We start from the raw sequence: 26,836 nt of genomic DNA on the forward strand, positions 1-26,836 counted from the left end.
CACACACACACACAGACGGACGGACACACACACATACAGAGACAGACGGACGGACACACACAGAAACAGACGGACGGACACACACAGAGACACACGGACGGACGGACGGACGGACGGACGGACGGACGGACAGACAGACACACAGACACACAGACACACAGACACACACGGACGGACGGACGGACGGACGGACGGACGGACACACAGACACACACACACACACACACACAGAGATGGACGGACACACAGACACACACACACAGACGGACACTTTTTCAAATTGTGTATACTTGTTTACACCGGTGTATTTCCCATCAGATATATTCTTCACGGGACTTGGAGGACAACCTGAATAAAATCCGAGAAATCCTGTCAGATGACAAACATGACTGGGACCAAAGAGCCAACGCTGTGAGTCATTTTCTCATTCTCTCCCTCACCAATGTGCGCTGTAGTTTAGAGACTGATGCTTCTTGACCACTGGACCACTGGCTTTGACTGACGTGTGAATGTGTTTCTGCAGCTCAAGAAGGTTCGCTCTCTGCTGGTTGCTGGAGCAACAGAGTATGACTGTTTCTTTCAGCACCTGCGGCTGCTGGACAGCGCCTTTAAGCTGTCAGCTAAAGACTTGCGATCTCAGGTGGTGAGAGAGGCCTGCATCACAGTCGCGTAAGTGTGTGTTAGTGGTTTGGACAATCTTTTTTGGACAATCTTTTTTGAACTATGCTATTTATTAGGAATGCACCGATACCGGGGATCAGGCCAATACTGTGCTCATATATTCGTACTCGTATAAATTCTCCAATACCATGCACTGATTTGGCAACCAGAAACAGCAAGTACACAAATGTAAGTACTTAGCCTGGATACCAGACCGAACTTAGCCAACTTTTTTGGTTGGGAAGTTCGGTCTGGCATTACTCCATTGAGGAGAAATTATCTGCGGACAGACATTGCCGTACCAATCAAATTCTCAAGGCGGGCTTTATACGATGATGGACAGATGATCAACAGTAACGTAACCAACCACGTCACAAAAAGGCACTTGATTTGATACTCTGAGGTTTATGGCTCGGAAGAATATCTTGTTCCTGTGCATAAGTACGTGATAATGCATTCACTGTGAAAAACTGGCAGAAATCGGTAACAGAACATCTGCCACTAGAGTAGGCCTACTTGATGTATGGAATTCGTTTTTTAAAAGGCGGGATCAATTATATTAGATTTGAGAGCCATTCTTAATAGATAAGGGGGACTATCTGAAGAGAGTTCTAAGTGGGTTGGTGTTGATTACTCTGACCGCATGGTGCTGATTCTGTGCTTCTATACAAATGTATATTTGCCATGAATAGTTTGTGAAGGTATTCCTATATCATTTTGATCTTCGTAGAGATGCACAATAGCTTCAGAGCCAATTGACTTCCCCAGCATAAGTACATGCCGTCTCGACACGTAAGGGCATCAGGGAGGGTGGTTCACGTGGATTCATCTAGATCGCCTACCTTCACCTTATCTGTCAGAACTTGAACTGTGATCTACGTAGTGAAACTGGAGACAAAGGGACTGCAAATGTGAATCTTCTCTTTTGTGTTCTATGTTGTGTGTGTGTGTGTGTGTGTGTGTGTGTGTGTGTGTGTGTGTGTGTGTGTGTGTGTGTGTGTGTGTGTGTTTGTTTTTGTGTGTTTGTGTGTGGGGGTGTATAGGTATCTGTCCACACTTCTGGGGAATAAGTATGATCATGGAGCAGAAGCGATCGTTCCTGTGCTCTTCAACCTCATCCCTAACTGTGCCAAGATCATGGCCTCATCAGGAGCTGCTGCTTTACGCTGCATCATACGGGTGAATTCACTCAGATAATCCATAATCCACGCCATAATCCACTTTCTCACATAGAAACCCTTAATCTGAGGGGTAGAAATGGTGTGTGTCAGAGGTGGCATGGAAAATATTGTGGGTAGATCAATTATGTATTGCCCGATTTTAATTGGGTTATAAGCAAGTTTAAGATCTCTGTTTGAGTTTGTGTGCGCGTGTGTGTGTGTGTGTGTGTGTGTGTGTGTGTGTGTGTGTGTGTGTGTGTGTGTGTGTGTGTGTGTGTGTGTGTCCCTTTACAGCACACCCATGTTCCACGTCTGATCCCACTCATCACCAGTAACTGCACCTCTAAATCCGTGTCAGTGAGAAGGTAAGAATGGACACAGCCCTCTACAGGTGTTGAGAACCTGAAACCAAGTCAGTGTGGATGTGTGTCTGTAGGTGGCAGAGGATGAGCCAAGTCCTATCAAATCTCCTCTCTCACTGCTGCACGCCCCCTCAAACTAGAACTTGACTACTCAACCATAGCTGATGTGTGTTATGTAAGGGGGCCATATTGTGGTCTTCAAAAACAGCGGATGGGATTTGAAATAGGGGGAGGGGGGGGGGGGGCCCTCTTCTAAAAGATTGAAAAGAAATGGGTGTTCCTCTTTGTGTGAGATTTTGTAAAGAGGACATGTAGTGTAAAAATAGTCCACTTAAGGCATCATTCTGCACCTGCTGTCTTGTGAGTGTGCCTTTGTGTCTCACTGCATGTTGTATTGCCTCTCTCTGCAGACGTGGGTATGAGTTCCTGGAGCTGCTTCTTCAAGAGTGGCAGACCCACTCTCTGGAGAGGTACCCCTCTGTCACATCAGCATCATAAACTATCATCATGTGATCAGCAATAGGTGTACAAATAAATGTGAAAATGAACACTTTTTGATTGCTAAATTTAGTGAATTTAATCTGAAACATCTGTCCACGAATGTAGCAGGTTTAACTCTCCATCTCCCTCTTCTCTCACAGGCATACTTCAGTGCTAGTGGAATGCATTAAGAAGGGCATCCAGGATGCAGACTCTGAAGCTCGAGTGGAGGCTAGAAAGTAAGACCAGCACACACACACACACATACATACACACACACACACACACACATACACACACACATACACACACACACACACACACATACACACACACACACACACACACACACACACACACACACACACACACACACACACACATACTTCTTCTACTTCTTCTTACTCTATGGTCACACGAGCCACACAGGACGGAGGCAAATGGGCGAAGCTAGCTGGTGGTTACCAGGTTACAGAACTAACACGATTGCTCATGCGTCACGCTGCCTTCACTCCCATTAGTAGTGTCACTGTGTCACGCCACTGCAATTGTCACTTGAGGCTGTAAATCGCTAACTGTCATTGAAAATGAACGGCAGTTGGTCACTTTGTCTCTTTCCTGTGTCGCTCATCTGACCAAGGGGTAGCACACCCATCGTGTTTCTTTTCACATATCAGAAAACATGTATCGGATTAGTCCGTCTGCGTCAGTAGCATTGTAAAATAATAATTTCATTTTAACCTCTGTTAAGACTATCTCATATTATCACTGGTTGAGACTTTTTGTCCCTACAGGTGGCTGGTCTCAAACCCTCTAGATTTGTTGTTTATTTTCATTATTTTGGTGTTCAGGTCACTCAGTAATACCCAATAATCCCCTGAAAAATCCAACTGATTGACATCTGAAGAGATTTTCAGACATGTTGGCTTGGTTATTTTGCTTCCATATGACCCCAATTTTATACAAGCCTGTCCTGTCCTACTCTGCCTTACATGAGCTCAGATATCTTCAATGGTTTCTCTTCTCTTCTCCTCTCTCTCTCTCTCTCTCACTCACTCACTCACTCACTCACTCACTCACTCACTCACTCACTCACTCACTCACTCACTCACTCACTCACTCACTCACTCACTCACTCACTCACTCACTCTCTCTCTCTCTCTCTCTCTCTCTCTCTCTCTCTCTCTCTCTCTCTCTCTCTCTCTCTCTCTCTCTCTCTCTCTCTCTCTCTCTCTCTCTCTCTCTCTCTCTCTCTCTCTTCCTCTCAGGGCGTACTGGGGTCTTCAGGCTCATTTCCCAGCGGAGGCCGAGTCCCTGTACTCCTCATTAGAGCCATCCTACCAGAAAACTCTTCAGTCGTGCCTCAAGAGCTCCGGCAGCGTTGCATCCCTGCCTCAGTCCGACCGCTCCTCCTCTTCCTCACAAGAGAGCTTAAAGTAAGCACAGTCATGAATACACACAGACGCTTATATATACACACACATCTAATACCTCCTTCGTTTTGATTTATATCCATATAAGTAAGAGTAGAACACAGATATCTGTGGTGATGTAGACTTCTATAATCAAAGTTTACCGTTTTAAATACCATATGATTGGAAGTAGAATCCACCCTTAAACACCAATAGCTGACAGCATTAAGTTAGTTGTTCAATGTGTTGAGGTCAGTGCCATCACAGTTTCTTGACCTTCCACACCCAACCTGGGTTTACCGTGGTAGTTTACACAACTATCGAAATGTGTTCTCTTCTTCAGCCGTCCTTTGGCGTCAAAGTGGTCTGCTGCACCAGGACGAGGTAAGGTTACATTGCTTGTATCCAATACTGTGTGCGAGTATTGATGTGCTTGTGTGTGCATACTTAGTTCCTTATAGACTTCAAGTTCTATAGTCATTCTCTGTTGCACCCTGACTATGGCTGGGACATACAAGGCCAACCAGGCACTTGTTCCAAAGGACTTAGAGCAGTCTGTCCAGGGCCTCTTGGGGGCAGTCATCTCTCCCTGAATCCTGACCAGTCGTCTCCCTGTCCCTGCTGCCCCCCTCCATGCTTCAGTACAGTGTAGTTTCATCAAGGTGACAAGTGGTCGATAGCGTCCATCAGGCATACCACATAGAGCTTGGCCCAGTGCTCAAGCTCCACCCTTGGTTTCCACTATTTGTTGAGTCAGAGAGTCCTCATTGACTCATTGACTCATTGGGGGTCTGGACGTGTGCTTTGGCAAACTCCAGGCTTGCTGCTTTATGCTTTTTTTTTCCACTGAGGAATGGCTTTCATTAAGCTATATTCTATAAAGGCCTAGTGTCAGAGTGACGTCAGTACGGTTGAGTAAGTGCTCTGACTGCCATACCAACGAGCCTAGCTCATTGCGGTCAGGGGGCAGGTTTGGTACTCCATAGAGCCGGGTTCAAGGCCGGGTGGGGTGACTGTTCTCTCCCTTCACTATAGGCCTGATCGAAGAAGTACCTCTGGGCTGTTTGTTTTGGCAGCTTCCTCCATCTCTGCATAGACGTGTGCACGTCTGTTAGAGTGAGCATTTTCTGGTTACTGAGTCTGGCCAGATGACAAACTTTCGAAAGACATCTGGTGTTCTTCAGTCTTACAATGGTGATCTGGGGAAATGTTCTTTTGGGAATGTTTTGTCCGTTAACTTCGTCCTAACCTATACTTTAAATCAGCTTGATACAATTCTTTATTGCTTGTATGTTGGTGTGACCTGCACTGTCAATAGTGGGGCCTTTTCAACAGATGTTTGCCTTTTCAAACCATGACAGCAATGTGAACTGGAGTTGGTGACATATAATTGATGAGAGATTTAAAAGATAATCAAAGCAAATGTGATACATGTGGGGTCATGTTGTCACTGGGATATTTGAACAATTATGCACAAAATCTACTCATCACTACTACTAATCCTACTACTAATTATTTCTGAATGGGTGCAGTCTAACGAGAATAAATACATTATGATTAATTGATTAAGTCTATTACTCAACCCATTTCTGCGTAAGATGGTCTATGACCACAGGGTATTAGATGTCTGTGCTCTGATCTTCTCCCCAGTTCCAGCGAAGTCAACGGGCTCCCCAGTGTCCTTGCAGCGTTCCCGTAGCGACGTGGATGTGACCGCAGCAGCTGGGGCGGCGTCTCGTCAGGCAGGAGGGGCGGCCCGGAGGCCTGCGGGGTCCTATGCGTCACTGGGTAGGCCAGCTCAGCCCTCTTTAATATGACATGTGTGCTAGTGTGAGCCCCAACCTCTGTGTGGGAGGGTTTTTATATTTATATTTATATATATATATATATATATATAAAAAAAATAGCATCAGTAAATTAAAATTAATTATCCTTAATGTCTGGGGGGGGGGGGGGGTAGGTCTGAAGCTGACTGCTTTCCTTATCACCACTTTAATGTCAGTGGCTGTGTTTCAGCTGTATTTAATTTAGAATCATCTCAGGGTGATGTGGAAGGTAGACCTGAACCTCCCAAGGGTGGGTGCATACAGTGGCAGGGAGAAGGAGGAAGGAAGCACCTGTCTGAAGACAGACTGAGAGAGAGGAAGAGTCAGAGAAGTGAGGAGAGGAAGGAGGGAGGAAGCACCTATCTGAAGATAGACTGAGAGAGAGGAAGAGTCAGAGAAGTGAGGAGAGGAAGGAAGAGCCTGTCTGAAGATAGACTGAGAGAGAGGGAAAGTCAGGAGAGTGAGGACAGGAAGAAGGGAGGAAGCACCTATCTGAAGACAGACAGAGAGAGGAAGAGTCAGAGAAGTGAGGAGAGGAAGGAGGAAGGAAGAGCCTGTCTGAAGATAGACTGAGAGAGAGGGAAAGTCAGGAGAGTGAGGACAGGAAGAAGGGAGGAGGAATTAAAAAAACGAAGTGAGAGGAAGGAGTAAGGCAAAGAAACTAGTGGAGGTGTAGCGGTCTGATCAAAAACATCAGAGTCTGTGCTTGTCATTGGCCTAATTATCTCTGCCTCTGTCCTTGTGGACAGTCTCCCTTACCTCTTGATCTGTCCAGTGTGCAGCAGTCTTCTTCTCTGTGTCTTGTTCTTTTTCCTGTCATCCTTTCCTGTCACGGTCATGGGACGTGATCAGTATGAAAATGGTCCGGAAAAATGTCCTCACCCAGGTCATGTCTGGGCAGTGCACTACAGGGCAGGCAGGGTGTCGTGTGGCTTCACAAATGCGCTTTCACACGTACCATCAATCTGCACAATGTCCAGACAATGGAGTTCAGTTCCACTGTGAAAGGCACTTGAATGAGCGCTTGAGAGAGAGAGAGAGAGAGAAAGAAAGAAAGAAAGAAAGAAAGAGTGAGTGAGTGCTTGAGAGAGAGAGAGTGATTGTGGATGTACGCATGGGTAGCCTGTGTGTTTCCTTGGTCTAACTGCTTTGCTCCTCTTCTTCTTTCTGGCCTGAAAGATGATGCCTCTGATAAGATGGATGGTAAGGTTCTGTCACTTCTTCTCTCTGTGTCTATAATTTCATCCTCATCTTCATGGCTGTGGTTTGAATTCCTTACTATATGCTCCCTCACTGTTCCCAATAGAAAAACCTCATCCAGAGTGTGACATTTGGAAGGTCGCTATCATAGCAACACTGAAGTGCTGACATTTATTGTGCATGAATTAAGCCGTCTTACACATACTACATTATAAATATAATGTTAAACCACACATGGCAATGATAAGTGTTCATGGACATGTTTAAATGTTTTGACAGGTTTAGACAGTCATAGCCAACTATCAACTAATATGTATTTTTAATTAGTGAATTTACTTGAGCTAAATTATGTTACTGGACATTTTTTATTGTAGTTTACATTGTCTCTACACTATACTTAATTTTTTTAGTGAACTCTAAAGCTGATCCATTTCACAGTTGAGAATTTGAGCAGCAATACAAAATGGCTGATATACTATGTAGAAATGTCAGAACTAGGGAGCAACTCCAACCACAGCCCATGTCTCTGCTTCTGTCGTAACCCCTGTCCTCTCCACATTCTCTCTCTCTCTCTCTCTCTCTCTCTCTCTCTCTCTCTCTCTCTCTCTCTCTCTCTCTCCATCCATCTCATTCATCTCTTCATACGGCCATCTCCTCTTTCTGCCCTCTCACATCAGTGCCTATGGGTTGGTGTGTGTGTGTGTATGTGTGTGTGGTGAAGATGTTGCGCCAATGTACGAGTATATACCATCTATGTTTGTTTGGGATGAACCTCCAAGGACTAAGTTCTCGTGTGTTTTTCTTAGGACGCCTCCGAAACAAGCAAACGTTGTCCACGGTGACGCCTCAGACCGACTCCAGGGGGAGGAGCCGAACAAAGATGGTGTCGCAGTCCCAGCGTAAGTCAGCCTGAACTTGAACATGTAGGCGTGTTTGTTTGAGTGAGATGCAGTACTGGGGTGTAATGTTCCACTCCTCAACTCTTTCTAGGTTCAGATGATTCAGATTCAGCAGGTACCTGCTTGTGAGGATGCATGCGTGTGTGTGTGTTTGTGTGTGTGTGTGTGTGTGTGTGTGAGAGAGTGTGTGTGAGTGTGTAAGATTACTGTGTTCATTTCCTTGCATGCCTTACATGTTTACCTCATCGGGGTGTGTCACCATAGAGTCCATTTCTGTCTGAACCAAAGCCTTCAAGTTCATCACATAGTTATACATGGATTCAGCTGTGTATACGTTATTTGTGTGTGGGTGTGTGTCTACGCGTGTCTTTCGGGATAAGTTGGTGTCGACTGGGTACTGCAGGGTACACAGTGCTGAGCAAACTGGATATAGACTCGCTTGGGGTCATGACCTCCACATGACCCTCCTGAACACTGAGGGGTGACCTTTGACCCTCAGACCCTAAATCCTTGTCCAGGCCCAGTGCTGCTGGTGAGGGACATCACTAGCGATGGAACCATCCTAGAGCAAGTTACGGTTTAGGAATACTTTGGAATCTGGCTGGATAAAGCATTGTCCTGCTCTCACCATGTCACCAGGTTGCAGTCGAAGGTTAAAGCAAAACTTGTTTTTTTTCTGTGAAATTGTTCCTCTTTTACATCTGCACATGATTGTTCAAATGACCATACTTCCCCTTGTTTGACTATGGGGATACAATTTATTGATTGGCTTGTAAAGGAACACAAGTGACAAAGTCTATCATTTTGCTATTCGATTAGCTATGAATGCCCCCTTCAAAACACACCACTGCCATCTGTATTTTCTGGTCAAATGGCCCTCTCGGCATAGTCGTCATAACACCTACTGGTTTACATTCATTTATAAAACCCTTCTTGGATACTCACCCCCCCCCCCCCCCCCCCCCTATTTTAGTCAGTTATTGCAGCCAACATTTGTGGCCAAATACAATATGCGGCCTTCCCATTACATCAGTGTGAAGGCCCCCAAACCCAGCACATCCTTTGGCCTGTGGTCATTCCAGTCGGCTACTGCTAATGATTGGAATCCGTTACAAAAAACACTAAAACTGGATAAACTTCTCAATCAGTTTTTAAGGGACACTTTTGATGGTAAATGTTTTGCTTTTGTTTGATTAGTTAGTTATCTTTGTTTTTTTGTTTTGTTTTTATTTGTCTTGTGTTTTTTTGTTGTTGTTGTTCTTAACGTCTTGCCTGGTAGAGTGAAGGTTCCACTAAAGTAGATGGTGTGCTGAGTTGGTGTGCCGCTTGGCTTCTCCTGTGTGGTCAGAATGTGCTGCTCTTCTCTGTGCACTTCTGTGTCATCATCAGCCTCCACTTTGTCATTGCAGTGTTTGTGTACTTGTTGTGAATAAACTCCCATCATGCCATGCGCCTTTAATCCGCTCCTCCTGTGCGATCTGCTCTTAAATTGTGGGCTGTACCGCCCATCTGAAATCATACCCTCTTGTTGGCTCAGGATCGCAATCAGCCAATCCAATTGGGGGTAAGCAAACGTGTCTCATATTTTCTCTTAGTTCGCCCTCTCACCTGGGCTCCACCATTCCCTCTCTAATGGGTGTGTTAGGCCTTTGTCACTTTATTCCCATTGACTTAGTAGCTGTTGTGGGTGTTGTAGTTCTGTGGGACTGTGGTAGTTGTAGTTCATTTCTCATCAACATAGTGGGAATTGTAGTTTCTCTCAGATTGTCAGACTAGTTTCTTACCTATTTTGTTGTGGTAATGAATTTTTGGATTGATGTTGCCATTTCATTGGAACAGTTAGCAACCTAAAGAGAGACCTCCCATGTGAGCTAGCCCAGTGTGTGCACATATGTCTGGGTTGGTTGCAGTTTAGTTAGTAGAGTTGGCCCTCAGAAGTACTTTAACAGTTACCGTCTAAGATTCTGAAATTGTATTGTATGTATGAAAAAAACAAACATGTTTTAGTTCACAAAAATTCCTTTGGAAAAGGAAGTGATGCTCAAAAGGAAGGCCATTTAAGGCATGAATTCAATACTGTGTATGAGTGCAAGGACGCCATCTGGTGGTAGTGGCTTGATATTCCAAGGACCCCTCTCAGTGGCAGGGACTGAAAGTAGGACAGATGACAACTGAACCTCGATGTAAAAAAAAGACACACTGCCCCCTTCTGCAGGAATGCATGCACCGATGAGCCAAAACATTAGGACCACCTTCCTGATATGCTGTTGGTCCTCTGAAGGGGCTCTATGCAGATCTTTAAAGTCCTGTAAGTTAGGAGCAGCAGCGGTCACGGATTGGCCATGTTCTACCACATCCTACAGATTTTTGATCAGATTGAGATCTGAGGAATTTGGAGGTCAGGGAAACACCTTGAACTTTTCATGTTCTTCAACCATTTCAATCCAATGTTTTCAGTGCTGCAGGGCACATTAGTCTACTGAAGGGTCCGTCGCCATCAGGGAATACCATTGCAATGAAGGAGGTGTACCTGATCCACAGCGATGTTTATGTAGGCGACTCATGTCAAATTGACACCCACACCAATGTCCGAACCGAGAGTGTTTCAGCAGAACACCAGACTCTCTCCAACAGCTCCTCCTCCTTCCCACAGTGCATCCTGGCGACATCACTTTCTCAGGTGACATGTGCACATGTACCAAGTCCGCCCAGTTGTTAAACTGGACTCGACGGACCAAGCCACCTTCTTCCATTCTCCAGACTTGCATTCCCATCGTCAGTGCTTTCTGTGGTGGATAGGGGGCAGTCATGGGCAGTCTCCCCAGGGTTGCCCCGCCCCATGTGCAGCAGGGTGCAAAGCATTTTGTGTTGTGATTCCTCCTGTAGCCATTATTCAAATCTTCAACTCGTGCCGCAGTAGCCCTTCAGTTGGTTGGGACCAGATGTAACAGTCTGGTGGCCGACACCCTGTCCATGGTCCCCCCTCGGACCAGTTTTATTAGGGACTCACTACTGCTCACCTGGAGTCTTGCAGCTTCAGCATCAACTACAGGAGCGCCCTGTTCATTAAGCGTCTAATACATCACAGACTTCGACAAGAGCCATTGCTATAAGCCAATCATTGCTTTTGCCGTTATTTGCTTCATCTATGATCATAATGTTTTGGCTCATCGGTGTACACTAATACGACAGCCCAAAGCACCAAAGCACATCAACTTTCAGGTCTACAGCACTTCATTCTAATCCGAATATTTCAGCATCAGAATATTTTCTTCCTCAGCCTTAATCATAGTAGCGCCTCCATGTTTCATGCGATTGGCCGTTGACCACAAGCAGTTTTATTTCATGCACACATTCAAGACAATTGACCAGTGTCGGTGTCAACCAGGCTATTTTGAACATAGTTTATGATCAAGTGGCTAGGTGAAACAGACCAAATGGCATATTTGGGAAATCGATTTCATTTCAGACTTTAAAGGGTTCAGATTGTTTTCCCTTGTAGTACTATGCAGATAGTGTGTGTGTATATATAGTGTACATGATTTGCATATAGTGACCCTTGTGGGAGTGGTCCTTACACTTTATATCAAAGACAGCTACAGTGGCTTGTTGCATTGCATTACACCATTACACAATTATATGTTGCTACCCGAGAATGGGTTTCTGCAGTAAAACTTGCCAGTCGCTGAACTTCTATTTTGTCATTTTTTTCGTCATTTTGCATGGCATTGTGTTTTCTGAGCAGGCAAACTATGCTTAGCCAAGAAGTTGGTGGTCCTTTCAGTCTTTTTTATGTAGTAGGGTCAGAGCAGTATCAGATAAATACTTTCTTCCTTACAAATTTAGGTGCACTGGCATATCCATGGCATAAACGGATAAATAGTGTTTTGTGTGTGTGTGTGTGTGTATGTGAGAGTGTGTGTGTGTGTGTGTGTGTGTGTGTGTGTGTGTGTGTGTGTGTGTGTGTGTGTGTGTGTGTGTGTATTCTAATGTCTATCTCTCCTCTGCAGCGGGGTCTCGCTCAGGCTCTCCTGGTCGAGTTCTAAACAGCACGGCTCTGAGCATGCTCAGTACAGCCCCCCGCAGCATTGGGACAGGGGCCCAGCGACGTAGCCGAATACCACGGAGCCAGGGAGCTAGTCGAGACAGCAGCCCCACACGCCTGTCTGTGGGTAAGAGCATTCCCACACAGCCACTCTTAGGAGGGAGGCACCGGAGATGATAGTCCTGTCTGTGGACAAAAGAAGAACCCATGTATTCATCACTAATTCATCACTTCATGTATTCCATGTATCCTATGTATTTTAGCTTTTAGGTGTCTAAGCAGGACACCAGTAATTGCCACCTGCAGCTAGTTTTATTTCATTTCCATTCAGTAGTGTCTTTATTGTCAACTCCTTTTTGTCTACTTTTTCAGCTCCTTCCAGCCTGACTCACATCTATAATGGATCCAAAGGAGGTGAGGAGACTCTGTTATCTGGAGTAGGGATCTATTACTCAGGTCCTTCCTGTCTGGCTCCCAGTTCTACTCCCTGTCTGACATCTCTGTCTCTTCCTCCACCCAACCCCAGGGCGTGTCAGCCGTATCCCACGGCCCAGTGTGAGTCAGGGCTGCAGTCGGGAGGCCAGCCGTGAGAGCAGTCGAGACGCCAGCCCAGTGCGCTCCTTCGGCCCGCTCGGTGAGTCACACTGCTCACACCACCGCTTGACATAACAAGGGCCTGAGCTGGCCTGGGAACTCTCTCTGCCTCTGCAAACCAGCAGCCATGTTTCTGACTGGTCATGGAACTGCTGCTGATTAGGATTGAGCTTTATGGTGGTGATACACCAGTGGGAAATCATAGACCAGTGGAATTCATAATAATAATAATAATAATAATAATAATAATTTATTTTATTTGTAATGCACTCTTCATTCAAAAGAATCTCAGAGTGCCATAGATCATAGATCGGAGGCAGAATGGTGGTTATATGAATGTTATGGTGAAATATATGAATGATATGGTGGATATATGAAGTTGCTGGTGTTTCAGCACATTGCACATTGTGATGACAATGAATGATCTCTGGAGAATAGTTCATGTTATATGACGATCTCTGGAGAATAGTTCATGTTATATGACGATCTCTGGAGAATAGTTCATGTTATATGACGATCTCTGGAGAATAGTTCATGTTATATGATGGCAAAACAGGATTGGCACCATGAGGCATTACGTGTTAGGAGGCCGTGATCTAAAAAAAAAAAAAAAAAAAAACTGCTACTTTTTAGTGACCATGACGACAGAACCAACCCATCTTTGCTGCTTGCCTGCCTCTATTCTCTGACAGTAGTGGAGCTCCGGGAGCTATTCAGAGAATTCATCAGAGTTTGGAGCGCTTCAAAGGGAGGAACAGAGAACAGAGAAAATCCTCTTTCAGCTGACAACTCCACCCGTTACTGCAGTTTTATGATGAAAGTCCCTTATAGGACTACTAATATTGGTTGGAGATACATCAGCTGCCGATACTGTATGTCTTGCACTGCAAATACTCTTGAGTGGATCAATACTCAAAACTGATCAATACTGATCAATACTGCCCTTGTTGCATGTCTCTTGCCAGGACCTTCCGAGAACTCGCTGGTGCTAGATGCTGTCAGTTGAGTGGAGTGCTGTCTGTGCTCCTCCACAGTGCTGCTTATTTAGTGTTCACTAAGGCAGCCTTTGATTCGGGGCTGGGCACTTAACCCAACGTTTGATATGTCATGTTGTGATCGTTTTTGAGTTTTTTTAATGCTCACAATGTCATGATATTTGCCACAGATGGTTATTGTCCCAAAATCATTTACTAATGAGGTATTTTAAAACATTAGATCATATGATATGATCATATATGATATGATATGATCATGCATTAATCATCACCGAGAAAAATCTGTGTGATATTTGTTTTAGGTCATCGCCCAGTTCAACTTTGATTGATTTTCTTGTAACCACTTAGCAGTAAGAGTGGTCATTTCCTGCCTATTAAAGATCTTTCCGAATGCATGTCTCTGTAATGTAACCCTTCTGGCAGATGTGACCTGGTGTGTGTGTGTATGAGTGAGGGAGAGGTGTGTTTGTTTGTGTATTCGTGTTTGAGTGCTCGTTTGGGCCTGTCCTGGTAGGCTCAGTGCTACTTGAGTCGAGGAAGAAACAGAACTGGACTCTAAATGGCTTCTGTGGCTTTGTGTGGGGGGGTGAGAGTGCACTCGGGTATTCACTATGGGTTTGGGCACGTGTGTGTGTGTGTGTGAGGTGGAGGATCTGTCTTTTTACTCTGGTCTGCGGCTGTAGCTGCAGCTCTAACCCTGCGCTGTGTATATGTGTGTGTGTGTGTGTGTGTGTGTGTGTGTGTGTGTATATGTGTGTGTGTATGTATTACAGCATCGCGACACTACTCTCGCTCTACCGGTGCGCTCCATGTTGTCGAAGCCTTTGGGGCAGCAGGTGATCTCCAGTCTCTACTTTTGATCCCTTTTGTTCTCATTCCATCTTCCCATTCCATCTCAGTTGATCTCCCTTCCGTTGCCATCGTCCATTTTCTTTGGTCTCCACATTGCCCGTCAGAATGTAAACTATGATTGACAGTCAGGTGAAGGCAGAGTACGTCACTTACTGACCCACACATCGTAAGTCCTCCCTGCACCTGATGTGAGAGAAATGAGAACATTTTAAGTTCCTTTTCCACAGTCATTTATTTGGTTCATCATAACTTTCGTTCATTTTTGTAAGGTAAGTTTCATCTGGCCACCAAGGCATCGTTCAGAACGGATCTGTATGTTGTTATCTGACATGCAGAAGGTCATAGTGTTGTTCTTCTCCTGAAGTGGTGCTGATGGCTGTCTGGTGAAAGCACATGCCTGCAGACAACATTTCTCACGAAGGTTTATTGCTGGGGGAAATGTATTAAGTGCACCAATAGGCTAAATGTTATATTATTAATTCATTTTGTTGTTATTTGAACAAGAATTACTGTAGTCTATGTCATTTCAATTTTCTCATCACATCCATGATAAGTTCAAATCCACATTCTGGTGCAAAGTCACATGATTGATGAACTGCACACCCAACTTGGCGCCTTTTTGAAGTTTTTCTTGGTGGCTGATCCCTGTGCTTACGGTGTGTTTTGTGCATTTGATGGTTGTAGGCTTGGGGATATCACAGTCTAGTCATCTGTCGTCCTCTGTGAGTGCCATGAGGGTTTTAAACCCTGGATCGGATGTGGAGGAGGCTCTGGCTGATGCTTTGGTAACGCACGCACAAACACACACGCACACACACACACACACACGCATGCACACACACACATGTACAAACACTTGAAATGTGATGGTAATCATGAATGCTTTTGTTTCACAAGTTATTCTCTCTGTGTTTATATTCACCTCTCTTACCCCCATGTGTACTAACCTAACTACCCAACCCCATGTATGTACATGCACACACACACACACACACACACACACACACACACACACACGCACATGAACATTGGCCTGCTTCTTTTCCTGACCCCTGTATGACCTTACCTCTCACTCCTGTCTTAATGCTGCCAGCTGCTAGGAGACATGCGGAGCAAGGTTGGTCAAACACGTTCCATCCCCTTTTATCGCTCTACCTCTCTCTTTCTCTCTCTCTTTCTCTCTTTTATCGCTCTACCTCTCTATCTTTCTCTTTCTATTTCTCCCCTCTCTTTTACTTAGAATTAGAAGTAATAGCTTAGAATTAGAATTAGAATAATTTTGAGTGAACTCTTTTTCTGTTGGTTTCTGAGTGTGTAGACATGTTTGTGCATGCGTGTGGACGCTCTCTGTGTGTGTGTATCCCCCCTCTGCAGAAGAAGCCTGCACGGCGACGCTATGAACAGTACGGGATGTACTCCGACGACGACGCCAACAGCGACGCGTCCAGCGCGTGCTCAGAGCGCTCGTACTCGTCTCGGAACGGCAGCAGCATCCCCACCTACATGCGTCAGACGGAGGACGTGGCTGAGGTGCTCAACCGCTGCGCCTCAGCCAACTGGAGCGAGAGGAAGGAGGGACTCATGGGTCTCCAGACCCTCCTGAAGAACCAGCGTACACTCAGGTAGATACACTCACTGTAGGGATGTGTGTGTACACACACTCAGGTATATACACTCACTGTAGGAATGTGTGTACACACACTCAGATATATACACTCACTGCAGGGATGTGTGTACACTCAGATATATACACTCACTGCAGGGATGTGTGTACACTCAGGTATATACACTCACTGTAGGAATGTGTGTACACTCAGATATATACACTCACAGCACTGCATGTGTGTACACTCAGATATATACACTCACTGCAGGGATGTGTGTACACTCAGGTATATACACTCACTGTAGGAATGTGTGTACACACAGATATATACACTCACAGCACTCACTGTAGGGATGTGTGTACACTCAGGTATATACACTCACTGTAGGGATGTGTGTGTGTACACACACTCAGATATATACACTCACTGTAGGGATGTGTGTACACTCACTCAGATATATACACTCACTGTAGGAATGTGTGTACACACACTCAGATATATACACTCACTGCAGGGATGTGTGTACACTCAGATATATACACTCACTGCAGGGATGTGTGTACACTCAGATATATACACTCACTGTAGGGATGTGTGTACACTCAGATATATACACAGCACTCACTGTAGGGATGTGTGTACACTCAGGTATATACACTCACTGTAGGGATGTGTGTACACTCAGATATATACACAGCACTCACTGTAGGGATGTGTGTACACTCAGGTATATACACAGCACTCACTGCAGGGATGTGTGTACACAAGGTCCTTGTGTTTTCAAGGTCCAGATCTCATTCAGTTATGAACTCACACAGTGCATGTGTTTGGAATCGTGTGTGTTTATGCACTCAGACAGATGTGTGTGTGTGTGTGTGTGTGTGTGTGTGTGTGTGTGTGTGTGTGTGTGTGTGTGTGTGTGTGTGTGTGTGTGTGTGTGTGTGTGTGTGTGTGGGGCCAATGATTTTCCATTTAAAAAAAATGCATTTTCCGTTTCACATTTGGTGAATTCCGTTTTTTTTCCGTTTCAGCTCATTTTGTTCACCCTGAGGTAGATTGATGGCTTAAAATGAGTGAATAATATGTGCCCTTCTTAGATTGTTGTTTGCCAGCCATCAACAGAACAGAAGACTAAACATTTTTTGTTTTAAATGCGATTGGGAAGACTTTAGCGGAGATCTGTGGGTCAACCGTTGAAAAGGGGGGCGTGGCCGGAGCAGAGTTCAGCGCAGACGTGACATTTTCTCAGTGGTTTTGTTCTTTAATTAATGTTTGTTCATCGTTGCAATCGTTGTTGGGTTTATTTGAAAGAAATATAGCCTTGCAGCCCAAAATCAAGGGGAATTTGGGCGATTTGTATGTACAAAATGATGTTTCCGTTTCAAAGTTGCAATTCCGTTTCAAAGTGTTCATTCCGCGAATTCCGTCCGTTTTCCATTATCGCGGAAAATCATTGGCCCTGTGTGTGTGTGTGTGTGTGTGTGTGTGTGTGTGTGTGTGTGTGTGTGTGTGTGTGTGTGTGAGAGTCTGTATCTTTGTCCGTTTGTTTGAAGAACACAGGGAACATAGGCCTGCAGACAGAATAGGCTGGTGTTTCATCTGGCAGAGAAAGATTTAGATAGGACATTATCACATCCCAGTCTAGCATTCATGCCCCATACAATGTTTTCAGTACAAAAGATTCCATAATAACAGCCTCTAAACTAACCGCTTTTTAGTTACCTATTCAGTCTACACTCTTATCAAAATCATCAAAAGATATGTCTTTCATTTCAGATCTTGCCATTAAAGAAGAAGCTAGAATGGTTGAATGATTCAGCGCATGTAATGTGGCCAAAATACTTTTTATTGTTAAACTGGAGTAGAAAGTGTGAAATTAGAGTGGAACTGCATTCAGGTAGACTTGTGAGAGACAGTTTATAACGGTTTATAAGCAAGAGGTCACGTACCATTAGACAGCCATAATCTTCCATTTGTCAGAAGCTTTATGCCTATGTGGTCAGCTACATATAATTATCTTAGTCTGATGAGCATAGGCCAATATGATGGATTACTTATAACTTTGTTTTGTATTATATGTAACCCCCTTTGATGTTGGGAACATGAACCATTTTGTGTGTTTTGCTTTTTTCATCCTCTTCAATATGTGTTGTGTGTGTGTCTGTCTCCTTGCAGTCGTGTGGAACTCAAGAGGTTATGTGAGATTTTCACCAGAATGTTTGCAGACCCTCACAGCAAGGTATTACCGGCACGCCATGGGAAAACCCCCCCAAAAAAACCACTCACCTGCACCTTCACACACTCACCTTCACACACACACACTCACCTGCACTTTCACACACTCACCTTCACACACTCACCTGCACTTTCACACACACTCACCTTCACACACTCACCTTCACACACTCACCTGCACACCCTCACCTGCACACCCTCACCTGCACACCTTCACCTGCACACCTTCACGCACTCACCTGCACGCACTCACCTGCACACCTTCACACACACACACTCACACACTCACCTGCACTTTCACACACTCACCTTCACACACTCACCTGCACTTTCACACACTCACCTTCACACACTCACCTGCACTTTCACACACTCACCTGCACTTTCACACACTCACCTGCACTTTCACACACTCACCTTCACTTTCACACACTCACCTTCACTTTCACACACTCACCTTCACTTTCACACACTCACCTGCACGCAAGTCTCAAAAACACTCTGTAGTGGATTCTGCCGAAACCAAAGCCTGCACACTCGCTCAAATCTGTCACTCACCAACACACAGCAGGCATGTTCACACATTAATCCTGGTGTTGGGATGGGTAATAGCATGCCATGGGCACTCTTTGGCCGGTCCTAGCACAACTACCTCTGCTTCTGCTTCTGCAGTCGCGCACTTCTTTCCCTGCTCTACACACAATCCTTCTTTCTGCCCCAACAGATGTACTGGGATGCTGGATTTGAAACACAAGCATGTTTAACCGGTTGCCCACACTCAAAAGATAATCTATCTTTAAATATTATTGAACAATGGTAAAACCATTAACTCTGTATCTATCTCTTAAATTGTTCTCTTCTGGGGGGGAGCTGCGGACCCCCATGGCGATCCGGGTTCGATTCCGGCTCGCGGTCATTTCCCAATCACTCTCCAGCTCGCTTCCTGTCTCTCTTGTCTCTTGCAAACTTGTGATTTGACAAAGAGGAAGACTTTGGTTATCAGAATGGAATGGCTGAGATGGGTTTGGGAAAGGATCATAATTTCCTAGATACAGTATAAATTGTGTGCGTTCAAAAAACGTTTACATGTTAACTTAATTTGTATAATGACTGAAACAACAGCGTTTACTTTTTGCTGAGGTTCCATGGATTCGGTTAATTCTGTCACTTCATCATGCATTTGGCAGATTTTACCAGTTTAACTTGCTTCTAGTGTTCTGGTCGAGATTGTTTAGATTTTCTAATCACCTCCCGAATTTAGATGTAGTCATTTAAGCTGACAGTTTTCATCTAGAGCGATATTGGACAGTTCTACATTTCCGTGATGGCGCCTTGCTCTAGCGGTTAGCGGTAAATAAATCCGTGTCTCCTTGAGCGTGCTGTCTGAAGGATGGAGATGTGGAACATTTAGAAAACATCAGTCATCCACAGCAGCCTATCATTGATTCTATATCACCATACGTAGTGTGTGTTGCTTGCTTGTGCTTGTTGGAGATGTGCTTGGATACAGCTAGCTTCTGATTCAGCTAAATGCAATGTTCAGTGGCTTGCCTTATTATGAGCTGTATATTGGGTTCTGGGATAGAAGAGGAAAACGCAGTTGTACGCATACTCCACTCCTATTTTAAACAGTTGAAACGGATGGCTACTTGCATGTAGGAGATAGTGTTACAGTTTGTGTGACCGTAGAATAGATGTTGTGCTTTGGGATTAATCATCCCCCTGGGATTTAGATACCAAATTACAGCAAGTAGCAGATTGGCAGGGCTTTGTCTTGAGATATTTAAGTCTCAAGGCCAGACTGTTTAGTGCCATAGTGTTGGAGATATGAGCCAGATTATAGACATCACCCAAGAGATTTGACTTTTGGAGGTTTTGTGAAGTGGTTTCACATTCGATATAAGTTTCTGATCAAAACACGCAGCTTGAGATGCGCTCTACTATTATTATATTATTAACGTATTCATCTATTCCGTCTGTTACTGGCCGTCCAAATGTTCTCCTGGGTCCTCCCTCTGAGTTCCACCTTGATTGGTTGATTATGAGCGTCAGCTCTGTGATTGACAGGCATTGGTCCCGCCCCTCTTTTTGATTTACAGCGAGACCCCAGAAACTTCGGCTCGACAGAATCCATTATCAGTTCTGCCTCCTTCAAGGTACAACAAATACACAGTCAGTCATTCCGCGATGCAGACATCCACAATCACACATGACCATGACCGTCACCTTTTCACTGAACTGCATTCAACCAAACCCATTTTTGTTCAGCACTTGAAAGCCTCAAGACACACACGAAATTAATCATTTATTACACCATACAAACGCTGTATTTTTTTCCACTTACCAGATACACACCCACCCACCGGTACACACACACTCATGACGATACGTGTATGTATTGCATGGCATGATAGAATAGCTCTGAACCAGACGTTCATTTCTCTCCCCTCTCTCTCTGTCTGTGTCTTTCTCTCACTCCATGCTCCCATCTGATGACCCTGTGAAGCGAGTAAGTTGGTCTAAAGTATTTCAAAATTGCACAGAAATAAAACACGTGTTATTATTGAGGTTGAAATAATACCTCAGCAATTCAACATACAAACTTACAGGATAGAGAGCTATAATATAAAAAAAAGAGAAAATGCTAATGTTGTAATATATCAGGGTTGCTCTGTGAAAGGCTTGTCTGTATGTTTCCTCTTGAGAGTGTGTGGCTGTAATGGCGGTGTGAGTATGAGAGTAACTGCTTCTCTGCATCTTCAGGTGTTCAGCATGTTTTTGGAGACGCTGGTGGACTTCATCGGGGTTCATAAGGAGGATTTGGTAGACTGGTTGTTTGTGCTACTCACTCAGCTTCTAAAGAAGATGGGTGCTGACCTCCTGGGATCGGTCCAGTCTAAAGTGCAGAGGGCTTTAGATGTCACCAGGTACATCCACGTTCCACAGGAGCAGTTTAAGTCTCACCTTAGAGCTGGGCGAGTGGAAAAAATTGAGATTTAATTTTCTGGCCCCGTCATATGGACAATTCATGATTTTAATCTTTTTTTTCCTGTCTACATGAACTCAAGACAAAACATGATTCAAAAATAGTGATCTTCATTAAAACTATATGCCTTTTCCCAGTAGCTAGGACCATATGTGCCATATTAAACCAAAAAAGATTTCATCATCACATCGTCATAAAAATGGTTTCAGATTCGATTCTGTCTGTATAGGTGCATCTTTACATAGGCTATGAGATGAGATCACCATATTTGTATAAAAATGTCTTGCTGGTTATGGGGAACGTGATAGTAGATTTTATAGATTTTTCTCACTGACTCACCAGTTTAACCATGGCTCAGTTTCCTAATATTCATAAAATGAGATTTGATTTGAAACCACACAGTCAAGTGGCAGGGAGAACCACCCATCCGTGTGCAACAAGATGACAGTTAACAGTTTTACAGCAGGCGACATAGTATGTTTGTCTTTGTATAAGTGTGACTTTAAGCTATTTACCAGCGATACACTGACACTGCTGGATTCAGTACTATTAATCTACAGTTTGCCAGCATGGCTTACTAACAGCATTAACATGACACAACCACTCTAACATGTCTGATGTTAGAAAGGCCCAGTTCAACAACAGACCAATAGAATTGTTTGGTGTGGATGTAACAGGACAAAACACTTCTGGCGAATCAAATCAAATACCCTAGCACCCTCTGTCTACTGACAACGTAACTCTCATAACCTCAGGGAACTACTGCCACTTGTGTTTGAGTTACAGCAGAGGAAGCACTACCGTAATTTCCGGACTATTGAGCGCACCTGAATATAAGCCTCACGCACTGAATTTTTAAAAAATAATTATTTTTAACATAAATAAGCCGCACATGTCTATAAGCCGCAGGTGCCTACCGCAACATTGAAACAAATTAACTTTACACAGGCTAAAATGAATATCAAAACTAATACAATAGTTAGTTTTGCCAGTTAGATAAGTGCACTGTTGCTTTAAGAGCGCACAGTCGCAAGAGTCAATCAGAAGCTAGAACGTTAGATTGAAGACAGACGCTAGTTTGAAACCAGTGAGCTAAAGAACTTGAAGACTGGATTTGTATTGTTGTAAACTTTTATTTTATTTTCTAAAGTGTTTTGAGTTGTGTTCTGTCTACGCTGGTAGACTGTGGTTATTTTGACATTAGTTAAGTTATTGAGAGATACTGAGAAATCGCGTGGAGCTAAGCATCCATGCGGCTGCATCCATGCTAGCATCCTAGCTCCACAAAGCCACCGTAAACACAAAGCCACCGTATACAGTCACAGGTATCATAATCCATAAATTAGCCGCATCGTTGTTTAAGCCGCGAGGTTCAAAGCGTGGGGAAAAAGTAGCGGCTTATAGTCCGGAAAATACGGTAATCGCGAATTAGGGGTTTTTCACATTGTTCATAAAAACTCAAATTAACCGAATACATTTGACATAACGCCCAGCTCTATCTCACTCATTTAGTTATATGGATTCAGAAGCACATGGCATTCTTAACTCATCTGTATGAAAGTACAAATTGTTGGGACCATTTCTATAATTGTGTCAAATGTATGCCGTTTCTGAATCTTGTGTTGATGTTAGAGGACATACCCAATGAACCTGATACATGGGACAGCTATCATATAAACACGGTTGTCTAATTTGTGCTGAGCTTGTTTCAGCATTGATGGTTTAAATGTTCAGCAAATTGCCTTTAAAGTCACCCTCTTCTTCTTTTTTCCCTTTTTTCTCTGTCTCATTGCTCTGAAGAGAGTCCTTTCCCAACGAACATCAGTTTACTATCCTGATGCGCTTCACGGTAGACCAAACACAGACTCCAAACCTGAAGGTAGGTGTCTGTGGGTATACAGTGCAGCAGATATGTGAAATAATTGTGCAGAATGTGATAAAAGTGTGAAACTTGGTACACGAGTAGGACACATATATACACTTATGTTTGGCTATAGGGCCCTCTGATTTGGCCCTCAGGCAAGGTGGCGGCCATTTTTCAATATGGCCGCCATCGGTCATAATCTTGGCCTGAAAAAATCTACTGAGATACTTTTTGGTATAATAAATCTTATTGGAGCTGTAACTATAACTATAAACAACCACTTATATGAACATTTAAAAACAGTTAGTTGAAATTAGAAAATAAAAAATATATACATTATCTACACCTCATGTCCAAGGGAAGAGGGACAGTAGCACAGGGTGTTACAATGAAGAGCTGCTTGCATGCATTTGCACTTTCTCTTGCATCTTTTCTTACAGCCACAGCAAAGGAGTTCCTGACAAGCTTGTTATTATAAGTTATTATATATTTACATTTACATTTATTCATTTGTCTGACGCTTTTATCCAACTGAGGAACAACAATCAAGTGACAGTAAGTTAAGGGATCTATTGAGAGTGGGTGCAGACCTAGTAAGATCTCTAGACGAGCATTTGTGACTTGAATTTAAGGAGAACAGCGGAGTGACGTGGCTGTCTTGGTTGATTAAAAACGCATATGACTGGTATAGTTGGGTATCGTCTGTTTAGCAGAGATACGAGAGGCCATGCGAGTGAATAATCGGACACGAGTAAGTGGTGTATATTGCAAAGAGAAGGGGCCCAATCACTGAGCCTTGGGGTACCCCATGTGGAGAGGTGATGAGATCTGGATGTGTGTCCTCGCCATGACACTTTGAATGAATCGCATATGCAATTGCTGGACCATGGTGGAAGATATGGTTTTGAGGAGGCTGGTAGGAAAGGGGTCCAGCAGTCAAGTAGAAGGATGGTTACATGTAATGAGTTTTGATATCTTGCTCTCAGTGGGGGTGAGTGAGGAAAGCGATGCACCAATGACCAGAGGACACAGATGGGCATGTAGGACTGTAAGCATGTGTGGAAATCTTATACCACTTTTAGGGGGAACAATAACATGAGTGTTTTTCAAAAGTACCACCAAAAGTACTGCTGCCAGTATATATTCACAGGGAGGCACACCTCAAGCATTGCTTGACACTCCCTACTCCTCACCTACTATAGTCTTTTCTCACATAACATTAAGTGGCAGGTGGAAATTGGTTGCGTGTGTGTTGTTGCTATGATACGTTATACTTGACGCTAGATAAATGGCTCTCTGGCACAGCATAGACAGGTAGCTAAGCAACAGCAAAAAACACAAGGATAAACTATTTATAACTTTCAGTGCCAGACCCCTCACGTCTTTTTCAGATTGTGCCTTGCCCAAATAGAAGGAAAGCATGTCGCAGCAGTCTAGTTTATCCCTAGTCGCGTAATTCCTTAGAGAAACAATTGAAATTGACAGACTCGAGGTGAGCAAAGCGTATTAATGACATCCCAAAAAACTATGTAATCACAAACTATGTTCAGAAACCTATACATTAATTAATTTCGAAACGTGAGAAACAGCAGTACCATGCTAACAGAATTTTCACCCGGGACACACAATTCAAAGGTCATGTATTTTGAAGTCCAATTAAAAACGAAATCATGAACTCTGTTAGGAACTATGTAGTTTTACTTGAGAACTGTTTCTGTAATGTTTGAAAATGGGTGGAAAATGCCTTCAGGAAGGACCCAGTTGGTAAGGACACAGGTGAGGAGTTTGCCTTTTTAGTTCTTCAAGTGTTAGTTGTATTAAAGTGTTTTAAGTGGTAACCCTGAGTATGATCTTGTGTTTTGGAATCTGGAATTTTGAAGGAGATCCACATACTGTACTTCCAATAATGGCTCTGGTGTTTATTGGAGACGGAACACGCCCACCACTAATTGGAGATCCAATCACAAGAAGAGAGCAGCCTTTACACACCCTATTACTTTGGCAAAATATACCGGAATTACATTTCAAGAATCCACACACTTTATTTTGCATTAGCTTTGTGCAAAGCTCACCTCTTCAGTCAAGTACAAAAATAATCCTAGCATTTTCTTCCTGTAGACTAGTCTTAAACTACCTGCTTCAACCATCCCCTATATACATATTTGTATGTGCGAGACAGAGAAAAACAAAACTTTGGTTTGGAGTTGATGAGCCAAGACGCCCCTGTTTTCTGTAAGTAGTCAGTTCCAGGCTTGACTGAAATTATTATTACCCAGATGAATTAACTGTATTGTAAATATAGTCATGGCGAACTTGCCATGGATGAGGTGGCTAAATGATTAGTTAAGTTCTACCCCTATGGTGTGTATTTTATAGACTAGCACACGATTCCGTGGATATTACAAGAGGACTGGCCTTTATTGGAAGTCTGTTTCAGATGCACAGTTTTGGGATATTTTTTGCAGGAATCTCAGGAATTTGATCCAACAACTTCATTCCTAATGACGTTCCTAATGGATCTGATTGCATTTTGCATGTAGAAAATGCTAATCTATCAGGTGATTCATGGCCTCCAGGTTAGGGATGGGTTAGACTGATGGGCTAGTTGTCCAGTGCCTAACTAGTCAGTTTGTAAGGGTGTTTTGGTATATGTGGACTTTTGTTATATTTCAGGGTTCCCGACATTGCCATTAAAGTAAGATGTTATTGTACTCTATTATTATATGTAGTATGTTTGGGGTGTTGCACACCACTTTTGTTTTTGTTTAAAAAATTTAGATTCAATTATAAGTGAAACAAGAAGTGAAGAACTGATTTTTATCTTTCTTACTTCACGCAATAGTGAAGTCAGCCCATGCCCCCTTATGCATGTTTTATTGGAAGGGCACTCTAAGGAGCTTAAAGTTGTCAGCTCCCTGGTGTGACATGACATAATGTAGGTAGCCTTTAATGGACTATAATCAGTGCTACTAACGTGTGAAACAAAGTCTAAATTCTTTAGTTCATGGTCAGACATGTTTGGGGTGGTCATAGCTGTTGATCTGCACACACTATTTCCGGTGTCTTACACATCTACTTACCATTACCCTGGCACTCTAACATTACTATGAGGTTCTGAATGGAGGTTCTGACAGACTGCATTGATCTCTTTTAATGAATCTCTGTTCTACTCCAATAAGGGGTGACAAATACATTTGATTTCGTAGTTAACATAACATTTTGCCTAAATTGAATTAAAAATGAGTTATTTTTCTTTATTTGAGCATGAATAGTTTTTCATCAGATGTTGGCAGTGATTCCAAATGAATCTTGAGAGTTTTCACATTCACTTGGAGCCAGACAGAAAGGCCTGGAAGTTTTATGACAATGTCTGGTTAATGTATAGACTTGCCTGTGAGGACAGTTAGCGCAGTCGTATCAGTCCGTGAAGAGTGAGAATAGTGTCCAAGCAGCTAAAACATAAAACTAAAATTGTTGTTCGCTGCAAAGTGCCCACCACCTCCACCTTATCTCCCACCACTGCAGGTCCATTTCTGGTCATGCTGAGATCAGAATAAGCAATGGAGTGGGCCTTGAAGTCACATATGAATCCTAATGAGTCCAGGAAAATTGTGCGCCAATGGAGCTTTTACAATAAAATTATGTTTATAACAAATATA

The 26,836-nt window shown here is 43.6% G+C and overlaps 1 protein-coding gene across 16 annotated transcripts in view; it reads left to right on the forward strand.

Moving 5' to 3' along the window:
• clasp2 (cytoplasmic linker associated protein 2) overlaps positions 1 to 26,836 on the forward strand; it is a 64,414-nt gene that overhangs the window by 23,990 nt on the left and 13,588 nt on the right. For 3 of the 16 annotated variants that reach the window (XM_031586206.2, XM_031586217.2, XM_031586216.2), the window contains 24 exons: positions 319 to 411; positions 524 to 669; positions 1,704 to 1,839; positions 2,115 to 2,185; positions 2,593 to 2,652; positions 2,824 to 2,901; positions 3,931 to 4,098; positions 4,418 to 4,458; positions 5,725 to 5,862; positions 7,080 to 7,103; positions 7,907 to 7,999; positions 8,091 to 8,114; positions 12,010 to 12,171; positions 12,417 to 12,458; positions 12,571 to 12,678; positions 14,407 to 14,469; positions 15,170 to 15,270; positions 15,579 to 15,602; positions 15,860 to 16,107; positions 18,268 to 18,331; positions 20,427 to 20,483; positions 20,834 to 20,836; positions 21,091 to 21,254; positions 23,114 to 23,192. In XM_031586206.2, the coding sequence (XP_031442066.1) occupies positions 319 to 411; positions 524 to 669; positions 1,704 to 1,839; positions 2,115 to 2,185; positions 2,593 to 2,652; positions 2,824 to 2,901; positions 3,931 to 4,098; positions 4,418 to 4,458; positions 5,725 to 5,862; positions 7,080 to 7,103; positions 7,907 to 7,999; positions 8,091 to 8,114; positions 12,010 to 12,171; positions 12,417 to 12,458; positions 12,571 to 12,678; positions 14,407 to 14,469; positions 15,170 to 15,270; positions 15,579 to 15,602; positions 15,860 to 16,107; positions 18,268 to 18,331; positions 20,427 to 20,483; positions 20,834 to 20,836; positions 21,091 to 21,254; positions 23,114 to 23,192 (2,187 nt within the window). The remainder of the gene's footprint in view (positions 1 to 318; positions 412 to 523; positions 670 to 1,703; positions 1,840 to 2,114; positions 2,186 to 2,592; positions 2,653 to 2,823; positions 2,902 to 3,930; positions 4,099 to 4,417; positions 4,459 to 5,724; positions 5,863 to 7,079; positions 7,104 to 7,906; positions 8,000 to 8,090; positions 8,115 to 12,009; positions 12,172 to 12,416; positions 12,459 to 12,570; positions 12,679 to 14,406; positions 14,470 to 15,169; positions 15,271 to 15,578; positions 15,603 to 15,859; positions 16,108 to 18,267; positions 18,332 to 20,426; positions 20,484 to 20,833; positions 20,837 to 21,090; positions 21,255 to 23,113; positions 23,193 to 26,836) is intronic. The other 13 variants (XM_031586211.2, XM_031586209.2, XM_031586212.2 and 10 more) reach the window with 13 other exon arrangements.

This window comes from Clupea harengus, chromosome 19, assembly GCF_900700415.2.
Source record: "Clupea harengus chromosome 19, Ch_v2.0.2, whole genome shotgun sequence".
NCBI lineage: Eukaryota > Metazoa > Chordata > Actinopteri > Clupeiformes > Clupeidae > Clupea > Clupea harengus.